The sequence below is a fragment of the Corvus hawaiiensis genome, chromosome 27 (assembly GCF_020740725.1).
Source record: "Corvus hawaiiensis isolate bCorHaw1 chromosome 27, bCorHaw1.pri.cur, whole genome shotgun sequence".
Classification (NCBI taxonomy): Eukaryota; Metazoa; Chordata; class Aves; order Passeriformes; family Corvidae; genus Corvus; species Corvus hawaiiensis.
In genome coordinates this window covers 3,868,752-3,880,198 of record NC_063239.1, presented here as the reverse complement: position 1 = coordinate 3,880,198, position 11,447 = coordinate 3,868,752, and the positions used below count along the sequence as shown (strand labels likewise).

The window sequence follows — 11,447 nt, the reverse complement described above, 5'->3', positions numbered from 1 at the left end:
AAAGTACAATTTAATACAACTGACATTTAAACAAATACAGCTTAAAAGTTTGCAACATTAAATACAATTGAAATTGAAATTCATACAACTTTAATACAAGTAAATCCAATTTAATGCAATGTAAACCTTATTTCATATCTAACAGTTAATGCAAGTAAATACTATTTAACGTCATTTAAATTTAAACTGATACAACTTAGTTTTATGCAATGGATAAATAAATAATTTAGTACAATTTAAATTCATACAACTAAAGTTAATGCAAGTAAATACTATTTGATACCATTTTAATTAGTATAACTTAAATTTATGCACCTAAATACAGTTAAATACAAGTTTAGATTCATACAATTTGAATACAAGTAAATACAAATAAATGCAATCTGAATTTAAATTCATACAACTTAATGCAAGGAAATACTATTTAATACCACTTACATTTAAACTAATACAACTTAAATTTATACAGTTAAATACAGTTTAATACAATATGTTTAAATTCATACAACATAAAATTAATAAAAGTAAATACAAATGAATGCAATCTGAATTTAATACAACTTCAAGTTAATGCAAGTAAATACTACTTAATACCACTTTAATTTAAATTAATACAAGTTCAATTTATATAGTTAAATACAATTGAATATAATTTAAATTAATAATAATTGAATATATATAATATATAAAATATATAATATATAATATATAATATATAATATATAATATGTAATATGTAATATATAACACATATATAATAAATAATAAATATAATTTAAATTAATACAACTTCAACGGTTTTTCAAGTTAATATAATTTAAAATAAGATTAACATCTATCAAATTGATATCAATAGCTACAAAATACCTACAAAATCAACTTTTTGCAAAAGCTATGCGTCTTTTTTTTGGCCCTGTGGCCAAGCTTCGTGGGTTGGGAATGAACATGTTTGTATTTTTCAGTCTCAAATATCCCTGTCCCCTTGGAGTCCAGTTCATGTTTTCCATTCCAGGTATTTGCATGTGTGGGGTCCTTAAGTAATGCTCTTCTCCTTCCCTCAAGTACTCTTCAATTAGTGCCACCTGCAATTAGAAAGAAGTGGTGTCACAAGCAACTCCATTCGCCTCTATAAAAACTTTAAAAGCTTCTGCAATTAGTTTATTTCAAAACTAATAGTCATTAGAAACAGAAACACATGAAGCCTCCTCTTGGGCAACTGGCTGCAGCAGTGGTACCTGACTTTGTCATTATTTTTGTTTTCTCCATTTCTGTTTGGATTCAGTTACTTCATTGCTCTGGAATAGACTCCCTTCACACGGAGCTCCACTCAAGATGCAAACCCTGCATCATGGGAGAATCTAAAGAATCAATCTGCCCATTGCATTTTAAGCTGAAATAATTAAAAAAAAACCAAAACAAACTCCTGCTCGGCCGTGCTGACAGGCATCCAGTGCAGTGTGCCTTCTTCAGGCACAGCACAGAAGAACAGACTGGGAATTAATCCAAGCATGGCTTCCTCTTGTATTGATCCGTGTCCTGAGTTGTCCCTAAAGTGCTCCTCAGCCCTGGCCTTGGATTGGAGCTGTGCCACACGCTCTGGCCATGGTTTGGGTCGGTGAGGGGGATGTGTTTTTGAGAGAGGCAAGCAGGAAAGTTGATGCACAATTCCATCTGCTGCCCTGGGGTGCTGAGGGCACAAGGAGTCTGGCAGAGAAGCTCTGCCTCCTCCTCATGCCCACAGGGCTGGCAAAGGGGACCTGTTCAGGGGATGGGCTGCACATAGCACCGTGCATGATGCCATGGAAAAGAGTTTTCTGCAGTGCTGCTGAAGCTTGATGGGCACTCGTGCCTGGGCTGTGGCTCCTTTGCTGCCAAGAGATCCATGGCCACAGGTGCACAGGAAGCTTTGGGCTCTCCAAAGAACCTCAGGGATTGCCTTTGCTGTCATGTGCTTGGCATAAAAACATGCAGAGGATCAGAGAGAGGATTCCGGGTGCCAGCCTCATTTTGAACAAGTTGAAGTAAAAGCCTAGGAAATCGTGCACTGGCCAAAAGCATATGGGAAGTCTGGGGAAGACTGATCCCGTAATAGAAAGGTCCAGTGCAGGGCTTGGCGCTATTAACCATAACCACTGAGCCCCCAGGACTCTTCAGCCAGAGACCAAATTAAAATGTCTGCACAACATTCCTCTGCCTGTTCTATTTTGGGGGTAGTGTTGGTGTCTGGGTGAGCACAAAGGGCAGAAAGAGGAAGGAAAACGTGTCCCAGGTGATGGGTGGGGTGTGGAGTGAGGGCAAAGGGGACACTGGAACAGCAGCAGGATTTACAGCAGCTCCTTTAGGACCATCCAGCAGTGTCTGCCCTGCTGGGGATGCCACCCGGAAGCAGCAGAGGAATGATGTTCCTACCTGCAACTGTGGTTTGGCATGGTCTGCCTGTGCTTCTCATATTTATAGAATAGGTGTTGGCTCCAGCCCCCCAAATAAGAACTAATCTGGCACATCAGTTGCTGACATCAGTGCCTGACACTGCACTGACACCAGTGCCTGGTGCAGCTGAACAGCTGGGATGCTGTTTGCACAGCAGGGATGCACTCAGACCCTCGCTGACTCCCAAGCCTGAGCATGGACAGAGGTCAAGGCACGGGATCAGGTTTCACCTGGCACATCCTCTCTTTTCTGCCTTTTGAACAGACCGGAGTTAGGGACATTTCCTGCCCAAGGAACAATCTGCTCTCCTGCCCTTTGCTGCAGGCTGTTACCTTCTGTATTTTAGTCCACACACGCTCTCCAGTTCTTCCTGCGAGGATGTCCACAGCATCTGCCATCAGTGACTGCAGCTGTGGCACCGAGATACAAACAATTGGTGTGGAATTCACAGAGAAATCATTTCTCTGCATACACAAATTATATCCCAATTAAAATCATTTGCACGCTGATGATTTTGTGACTCATCTTTCACACAGTGAGCACAGCCAACTCATCTTTGCTTCAGCCCTTGCACTGCGTCCTTGTGGATCTAAAATACTCCCCACAGTCCCCTTCCAGGGTAGTCCTGGCATTGCCTCACCCTGCAGCCTTCCCAACTCCTGGAAGATGGTTCAGATACTCTTAATTCAGAGACAGAGAGGCAAGGATTGGATCCAGGCTGTCCTGGCCTCAGCATCAGTGTTGAGGAACAAACTGGGAAAAGCTGGTACTTGAGACCTGTGCTATTGCTGCACTCTTTTAAAAAATTCTCTTCCAAAATGTTGAGTTAGTTAAAGTGAATCCAAACAAAAGGTTTTGGAGTCTCTTCCCAAGCATTTTACTCATGACAAGGAATTAAGATCTACTGGGACTATGTCTGTAGATATCAACATTCCCGGATGTGCTCCAACACAGTTGGAGGCACAAGGCTTCCCCAAAGGCGTCCCTTTGGGGGAGGAAGAGAGACACCATCTGCCACTGATGCAGAGCAAGAAGGAGATGTTTCCCCCCCTCTTTTTTCCCCAACCCCCTTGGATACCATCACTTTTGGCCTCGTTGGCTCCAGCCATCATCCCACTGCTGACCCTTGCTGGAGCTGGGTTGGCTCAGCCAAGGGCCCAGTCCATGTTTCTCATGGGTTCTTCACTGTCTTGGGGCACCTCTGCAGCAAGTCTGACAAGTTACCATGAGCAGGCAGACAGGTTTGTTCTGAGACAGGGAGTATGTGGTGCATGGACCCAGCACAGAAAATCAATTTTCCCTCCTTTCCCCCTCTCCTTCTCAGCTCTAGCCGGATTCAGGCTGTTTTGCTGCAGGTGCCTTCTGAGGTCAGAGATGTCAAGGCAGCATGATCTGAATCATTGCAATCATTTTTCCAGACTGATCTGGGGAGGTTCTGGGGGCAGAGAAGGGATTTTCCATAGATACTGACAGGTGAGTCCTGGTGGCTCTATCAATCACCCTTGCAGGTGATCAGCACCTCCTCTGTCAAAGCACTGAAGGAGGATTTGAGAACTCTTTCAGGTCCCCACATTGGACAAACGACTTCCAGAGCACAGGGTGGAAATACAGAACTCTGCCCTGGCCCTTCCTGCTCTGTCTCCCAGCTTGCAGAGGCCAAAACAAGTGTTGGAAATCCAAACCTACCAGCTTGTCATCCTCCTGAGAGACTCTCTGCAGGTAGGGAGCAGTCGCCAGCTCAGCCATTGCCTGGGTCATCACCTGGGCCTGTTCCTCCCGTCTCTGCAGGCGGCTGAGCAGGCTGGCGTGGTGGAACTGCTCGATGGCCCGTGCACATGGGCCACGCTCATCCTGTTTGCCCGGGAAAAGAGAGGAGGTGAGAGGAGAGGCACAGGGAGCACCCTGATCCTTGGACTCCTGTGCCTCAAGGCTTCTCATCAGTGTTTGTGCTGGTCCTGCTCTCAGCAGTGTGCCATCCAGCACCTTTCAGGCCACGCTGCTGGGACAGGCTTTAGAGAGGGAACAAAAAGACTTTCTTGCTATAACCTCTCTAGTAGGACTAGGAGAACAAAGATGTCATCATGATACATGGGAAGGGGAGACAATAGGTGACAAAGACGAATGCAGTTTTCTCCTTTGGAAAGGGCTTTTCCATCACCCCCTCCACTGAACATCACCTGACTTTCCTGGATGGCTTTTCCAGTCTCAGGAAGGAGGCTGAGGAAAGGGTGCAGGGTGTCAGCTCATGGTTTGGGCACAGACAGGCCAATCTATGGTTTCAAAGACAGACCCTGGAGGAACTAAAACCTACAGAGGTGGTCTCTGACCTCCAGGCAGCCAGGAACATGTCAGGCTTGAAGCATGTTCAGGCTTTCCCTTCACATCTGAGCCAGAGCAGTGTGTGTATAAATGACGTAGTGAACTCCAGGCTGTGTGGCTGCAAAACCGAGGGGGCAGAATTGACTTCTCTTAACTGTTGCCATGGTTTAATGAGCTTGGCTTTAGCACTGAGATGGTTTGGTCAAAACCAACCTGAGCAGAACAAGAAGTTGGATTGCACGTTTGCATCCGCAAAAGAGGAAGAGGGCGGCAGAAAGAAACGTTTGTTCTGTTAAATCCCAAATATATTATTTTTTCCTCTCCAAGTAAGTTGTAATGCTTGAGTCTGTAGCTGAAGTTTGGCCGTTTTTAATTTAGCTTACGTGTGATGGAAATAAAACAGCATCATGTTTGTAGCTTGAAGACAATTGTGGAATACATTAAAGAAAACAAAAGTGGCCCAGTCTCTGTCAGTGCCATAAAGAGAGACGAGTCCCCAGCAGCAGAGCAGCTCTGGCTTTGTGCCCATCTCTCTTCCCAGGTAGAACTGGCACTGCCATCTGCTCCTTGAGTCAGAGGTTCGGTCTCGCTGGGATCACTGAACGCTCTGTAAACTGAAGGGGAAGGGAATATGTTTCCCCTGATGATGGATGTGGACCTGGCAGCTGTTCCAACTCAGTGACTCTCTCTTCTTTCCTGGGGCTTTCCTCCTCTCCATGGCAGGTCCCACACCGACCTCTGGGACTGGTTATGAACCTGTAGGCCCATGTTTCAGCCCAGTTCCCTGTCCTTCCTGCTGTGGAGGTGGCACCAGGGTAGCCCTTGCCTAAACCACGGGGCTGCTGTGCCAGCCTCCTTGAAAAAAAAAGTCACTTGGCTGCTGCCTTCAGTGGTGCTGGAGTTTTACCCTGGCTTTTCTGGGAATGCACTTGTGTTTCAGCAAGAATATTTAAATGTAAAGGTGTAAAGCTCATAGAAAATACTGGTGTGTGGCAGCAGTGTAAATGCCTACAGTGGGGACTGGCTTGGGCAGTCCTAAGGCAGCACTCTGTTCTCATCTCTGACAGGATGAATTTCTTTTCCCTGTGCCCTGGAAACCAGACCTCACTGCTTATCTCCACTTGAACTGTGTGTTCCTGTTCCTCCAAATTAATTTACAGAAGAGGGGAGTCATGAGGAGTGCAAAACCTGCCTGATTTCAAAGTTTTTTCTCTTCCTGTTACTCTTTTGAGGCTGCAGTAGTTGCAATAGAGAAATCTCAGCTCCAAAAGCAAAGAGAGAAGTGGGGGGTCAAAAAAAAATTAAAAAGCCCCAGTTTTTCTGGGGCTTTCAGAAAGACCAGGATTTTATTGTGTATCCAGTATCCAACCCACACTCTGTTTGTAGTTGTAACTTCTCCAAGTGCATCGAAGGGAATGCCCCCAGCAGGAACAGATCCTCCCCTTTCCCAAAGCTGCCACTTGCATTACTCTGCACATTGGGAACTGGGGCTTTTGGTCATCCAAAGCCAAGAGCAAAGGGCTTCAGGAAAGCACTGGAAAGAAGCAGCTGTGTTTCCTCAGGGACATCTGCCCTCCATCCACTCCACTTCCCTCACCCCAGCGTGGATGCTTTTGGCCAAGCCCCGCACACCTTTCCCTCTGCTGAGTGCCTGAGTTCCGGTGCTTGCTGCTGCTCCAGCAACTGCCCTCTAGGAGGAGAGAAGTCAGAGCCTCCCCAGATCTCTAGCTCATGTTTCTTTTTTCAAGAGAATAATTTAAGAATTGCATGAAAACAGTCTCGTCTATGTGCAAATTTGATTGTTGACCTTTGTGCTAATTGTCAGCCAGGGTGCTAAAAGCTGTGTCCATTATGGCCGAAAGGATGGAGCAGAGGTAACTACCATCACCTGGCTTATGGTTGTAACAGATGGGAGGATTATTTCACATCCTTCATTCCACAGAGATCCAGATCTCAATCACGAGAAGTGTTTCAAGTAGCAATGATTAACTCTTGATGGAGTTAATAAAGGCCATAAAGATTGGCAAAAATTGCATGTGGAGGGATTCTCAAGTGGTCACAGTTAAATCATTAGGACTCCTTTTCAAAAGTGTCTAAAGCCACTGGAGCTCTGTTCCTAATGCAATTCACGGAGCATTTGTGGACACTGGAGGAGCATGTGCAGCAGGAATTACCCCCCAACAGCACACGTCCTTCCCACACACCACATACCAGAAAGGGAATGGGATACTCACCTTTATTTTAGTGCTTCCTATAAAAGCCATGGCTGCCACGATCCTTTTCCCAGTGTTCTGCCAAAATGTTTCTTCTTCTTCCTCCATGCTGGGACTGAAAGCTCTTTTCCGGCCTATGAAGCAAAATTACAGAACCACAGAGGCTGTTTATTCATCTCCCTTTTCTTTAGGGCATCTGGCAGGATGTTGGGTGAACTGGAGGAGGAGTGGAGGGGATGGGAAGAGCTGGGCCATCAAGGCGGCTGGCATGGAGGAATGGGTCCTGAGACACCTCTCACCCTCTCATTTAGTAAGGATTGTGGGGGTCACCCCTGAGCCAGGCCAGTTCTTAAGCAAGTTGGCATACCTCGAAAGACTGGCAGTTTTCGAGTTACAGACATTTCCACGGTTTTTCCAATCTCTTTGTTTCTGAAGCCCAGAGTCAGTAAGTACTGCTGGTCAGGGTGAGATTCAGCCCTCTCTGGCAACAGGTGAATTCCATGAGGATCTGCATAGGGAAAGGAAAATAATTTCCACTGTCCTATTTCTTTTCAGCTGTAAGAGAAGTTACTTTTTTGGAGAAAAATAAGGGAAGTCAAAGAAGGAGTGAAATGGTCTCCAGCAACCTTGCAAAACACAGATGACAAAACCAACACATCCAGCTCTCACTGGGCTTTGAATCTTAGGGCTCTGCAGCCTTTTGCATCAACTGCTTTCATTTTTCTGATGCCTGAGATAAAGCATATTCTGCCCAATACCCCACAGTGTCTGGAGCCCAAGCAGCTCAAACTTTCCAACTGTCTCCAACTCTTTTGAATTCAGCCACACAAACGGAGTCCACAGTGCTTAAGGGCAGCTGAAAACTGCTGTTACCTGTAAATATGTGCTGCACGTAATCAGGGTGCTTCTCAGCAAAGCTTTTGTTGGCCTCCTTTATTTTGTCAGTCTTGTTCTCTTTCTCAAAAGGTGTGTACAGAACAGAAAAAGAGACTTCTCCACTAAGGGCTTCTTGAGTCATAGCCTAGAAAAGGGCAAAAAAATTAGACACTTAGTGAAAAAAACCCAAACAAAACAACCAGGTCGTTTGGATGGAGACTCCATGAGCCAGGAGTTGGTCTCAGTGGTCCTTGGGGGTCCCTCCCAGCTTGGCATATCCTGTGATTCCTTCCCAGGCTGTCAGTTGTTACCTGCCAGTACAGCTGGATGAGGTCACTGGTCTCCAGCCCAGCTCCTTCAGCCAAGACGTACAGATACTGCGCGACCATGGCGCTCCTGAGGACAAAAGCAGCAGAGGAGTGTGCAGGCAGAGAAGGGGATCTGTGGCCAGACTGAAAGGAGGTCCTATTCACAGAGTGTCACGTGAGGTTGATACCAAAGGTTACACAGAACTCCAAGTCCTTGTCCAACTTTTAGAAAAGTACCAGCAAACACATTTTTAGCTCGCTAAACTCTTGCCAGCAAATAGCCCTGGATGATGTCATTTAGGGCCGCAAGTGGGATTATTCACGTTAACATGAACTGGGAAGACTGGAGCTCTGCTGCCCCTGAGATCACACACACAAAGCCAGTGCAAAGTTCCGACGGATTTTGGAAAAGCCTGGCTCTCGGAGGATGCGTCACTGCCGAGAGCTGCAAGGAAAGGGATACAGAGGAGCCCTGTGGAAGCCCGAGCAGCAGAAGTACCTTGCAGCCTCCGAGTATCTGTGCAGGCACCGAAAGCAAGCGGCTTGGCGCAGGTGACTGCGGAAGTGAGAGGGGTTCTGAATGATGCTCCTTGGAGACAGAAGAGGAATGGACAAGCTTAGACTGAGGTTTCTTACGTCATTAAAGCTTCTAAGAATCAAACGGTGACTGAGGCAGACACTGTATGCACTTCTGCTCTACAACTCCATGCTACATCTCCAATGTCAGGGGAACTCTCTCTCCCTCTCCCTCTCCCTCTCTCTCCAGCTGTGGTCGATGAAGAAAATAGTACTAAAAATATTACTTAAAGGTTAATTTCATTGTGGTTTTATCCTAAATGCAATTTCATTAGGGGTTTGTGTATTCTAGAAGAAATGTTTCAGGGGCAATATTCTCTCTTGCCTTCGGCGTGTAGGTAGCATAAGTAAAACTGCTACAGCACAAGTTCTTGTTAACCCCCAGCTCCCCAGGCAGGAGCAGCAGGTGTCTGGCCCATCTCCCTGGAAACATTGTGCATCTGGAATGTTTCAGAAGGTGAACCTGAGTTATTTTGAAATACTCTTTGTACAAGGCATAGGTGCAATGTGGGTGAACCTTGGCCCGTGTATTAGACCCTTCACTTCAACAGATGCCATTAGTCCAATCGAAACACCAGTGCCCCATGTAAGGTGTGTTTTCCTGATCCTTCTTTTCTCACCATTAGACTGGTTCTTCCTGCACTGCAGTTATTCCTAGTCTTTGTTTCATGGTGGATTTCAGTCTTAGCAGTGACTCTAATCCATATTTTCTCTCACCTGTGTGAATGTTGCAGAGCAAGGTCAGGCTGCCCCAGTTTTAAGTAGCAGATGACGAGCTTTGACTCAATCCAACTGGCAAGCCTGGAAATATCATCTGGAGAGGACTTCAAGGGGTCCTCTGTAGCAAAGCCTTTACTGCAAAGCTGCACATGAAACAAAACCATGATTTCCAAATATTAGAATACACCATGTGCTGCTAGGTGGAAATACTTTTTGTGACTGATCAGTGGAGAAAACTCAAGTCTCATAGACTGTGGCTCTAACTAAAGTCAGCATTACAAAAATCAGTACAGAGGACAGAAAGGTCTTTCAGGGATGTTTTGTTTTTTGCTTCTGGGGAAAGCTGGATTAAGAGACTGCTGAGAAGCCCCAGCCCTACAATTCTGTGATGTCCCAATCACTCTGTCCGCAATCCCAGGGATTCATTTCTTCATCCCTTTTCCTGCTATGTCCATTCACCAGCCTTTCCTCTTAGGAGGAGACAAGCCCTCCTTTCCTCTTAAGTGACCCGTGGTGCTGTCCCTACCACAGCTCATTTCAGAATATAGGGGGCAACAAAGCACTTAAAAATGACGATACTTTATCATTTTACTCACTAGCTGCTGTCATATTTATCACTTAAAAAAAATTACTTCAGTATTGTAGAAAAAGCCAGTTAGGGATAGGATATTTGAGGATAGGATAGTTGCTTGTGAACTGGAAAGCCCCTAGTATTTGACAACTGCTTTTGAATGAAGTTTGGCAGAACAGTGCTAAAAGAAGTGCAGGCGGTCCCTTTCTCAGGGTTTCAAGTGCCTGGCTGAAGAGATTGGAGTCAGAGTGGAGAGAAAACATTATCTAGGGCAGAGTGAAAACTCCCAAGTATTGAGAGGGCATTTGTTGCTGATTAAACAATGCTGGGATTAAAAAGAGGAGCATTTTTTTCATGCTATGGGACTTCCATTTCCTCTACACATTAATACAGTTCAGAACTTGGAGAAAAATACAAAATTACCCGAGATTCTCTGGTTCAGTCCAACACTTCCCCTCTTCTGCGGTTTATTTAGAACTCCTAATTTTCACATCTCAGGTGAAATTGCATCTCGGGATTTCTCTTCAACCCTAAGCATTCCAGCTTGGTGCTCCTGGTTCCCTTTGCTATTCCTGCCCCAGGGAGCGCCGGGACAGCCCCGCCGTGGCTTTACCGGGGGGTCACACCCCTTTAGCCCCGTACCTCCAGTGCCGTGGAGAACTTGGCCGCGGCTGCTGCGAAATCGCGCTGCGTGTACCGAGCGCTGCCGTCCCGCAGGGCGGCCTGGAGCGCAGCGCCAGCGCGGTGCCACACGCTGTCCCCTGCGGCTGGGGCAGGAGCCTGGCCCGCTGCTGCTGCCACTGCAGACATCAGCGGCTCGCCAGGCTCCGCCTCAGTGTCCGCCTCATCAGCGCCGATCAGCTCCGCTTCTATTTCCCTGAGTCTGGAGAGAGGAATGGGAAGCGGAGGGCCCGGGAATGTCCCTGTGCCGCTCTCTGCTGGCGTTTCTGCGTTTGTCCCGGACAGATTTCCATGGCTTTCTGCTTTATCTGCGCCACTCTGCGGTCGTTGTTTGTGCTCTTCTGCCTCCTGCAAGAGAAGGAGCAGGAGGTGAGAGGAGAATCGTGGGATTTAAAGTCATTTCAGAGAACCCCAGCATGGTTTGGGTTGGAAGGGACCTCAAGGATCATCTCATTCCACCCCCCTGCCATGGGCAGGGTCACCTTCCACTATCCCAGGTCACTCCAAGCCCCGTCCAGCCTGGCCTTGGACACTTACAGGGATGGGGCAGCCCCTGCTTCTCTGGACAGCCTGTGCCAGGGCCTCAGCACCCTCACAGCCAAGAGTTTCTTCCTAAAATCCAATCTAAATCTCTTTCACCTTAAAGCCATTCCCCTTTGTCACAACTTGCCTTTGCAAAATGTCCCAGGAAAGCTTTCTTTTGTTTCCAGAAGTGATTTCAGAAAACACTTTACCATGGATTTTAGCACCAAA

At 46.4% G+C, this 11,447-nt stretch overlaps 1 protein-coding gene across 1 annotated transcript; it reads right to left on the bottom strand.

Moving 5' to 3' along the window:
- Window positions 1-802: 802 nt before the first annotated feature.
- Window positions 803-11,447, bottom strand: LOC125317639 (spermatogenesis-associated protein 16-like). The gene is made up of 11 exons (XM_048287515.1): window positions 11,429-11,447; window positions 10,656-11,042; window positions 9,440-9,585; window positions 8,646-8,735; window positions 8,150-8,234; window positions 7,836-7,983; window positions 7,330-7,470; window positions 6,984-7,096; window positions 4,117-4,281; window positions 2,763-2,840; window positions 803-1,082 (listed from the first exon to the last, which is right to left on the bottom strand). The coding sequence occupies exons 1-11, from the start codon at window positions 11,429-11,431 to the stop codon at window positions 876-878; spliced, it is 1,563 nt and encodes a 520-aa protein (XP_048143472.1). The 5' UTR covers window positions 11,432-11,447; the 3' UTR covers window positions 803-875.

What these genes read in the sequence shown, in the direction of transcription:
- LOC125317639 (XM_048287515.1), bottom strand. An exon ending in AAAACTGCCAGTCTTTCGAG is followed by an intron (nt 7,097 to 7,329) that starts GTATGCCAACTT and finishes TTTGCTTCATAG; the next exon opens with GCCGGAAAAGAGCTTTCAGT. An exon ending in CTCAGGAGGATGACAAGCTG is followed by an intron (nt 2,841 to 4,116) that starts GTAGGTTTGGAT and finishes TCGGTGCCACAG; the next exon opens with CTGCAGTCACTGATGGCAGA.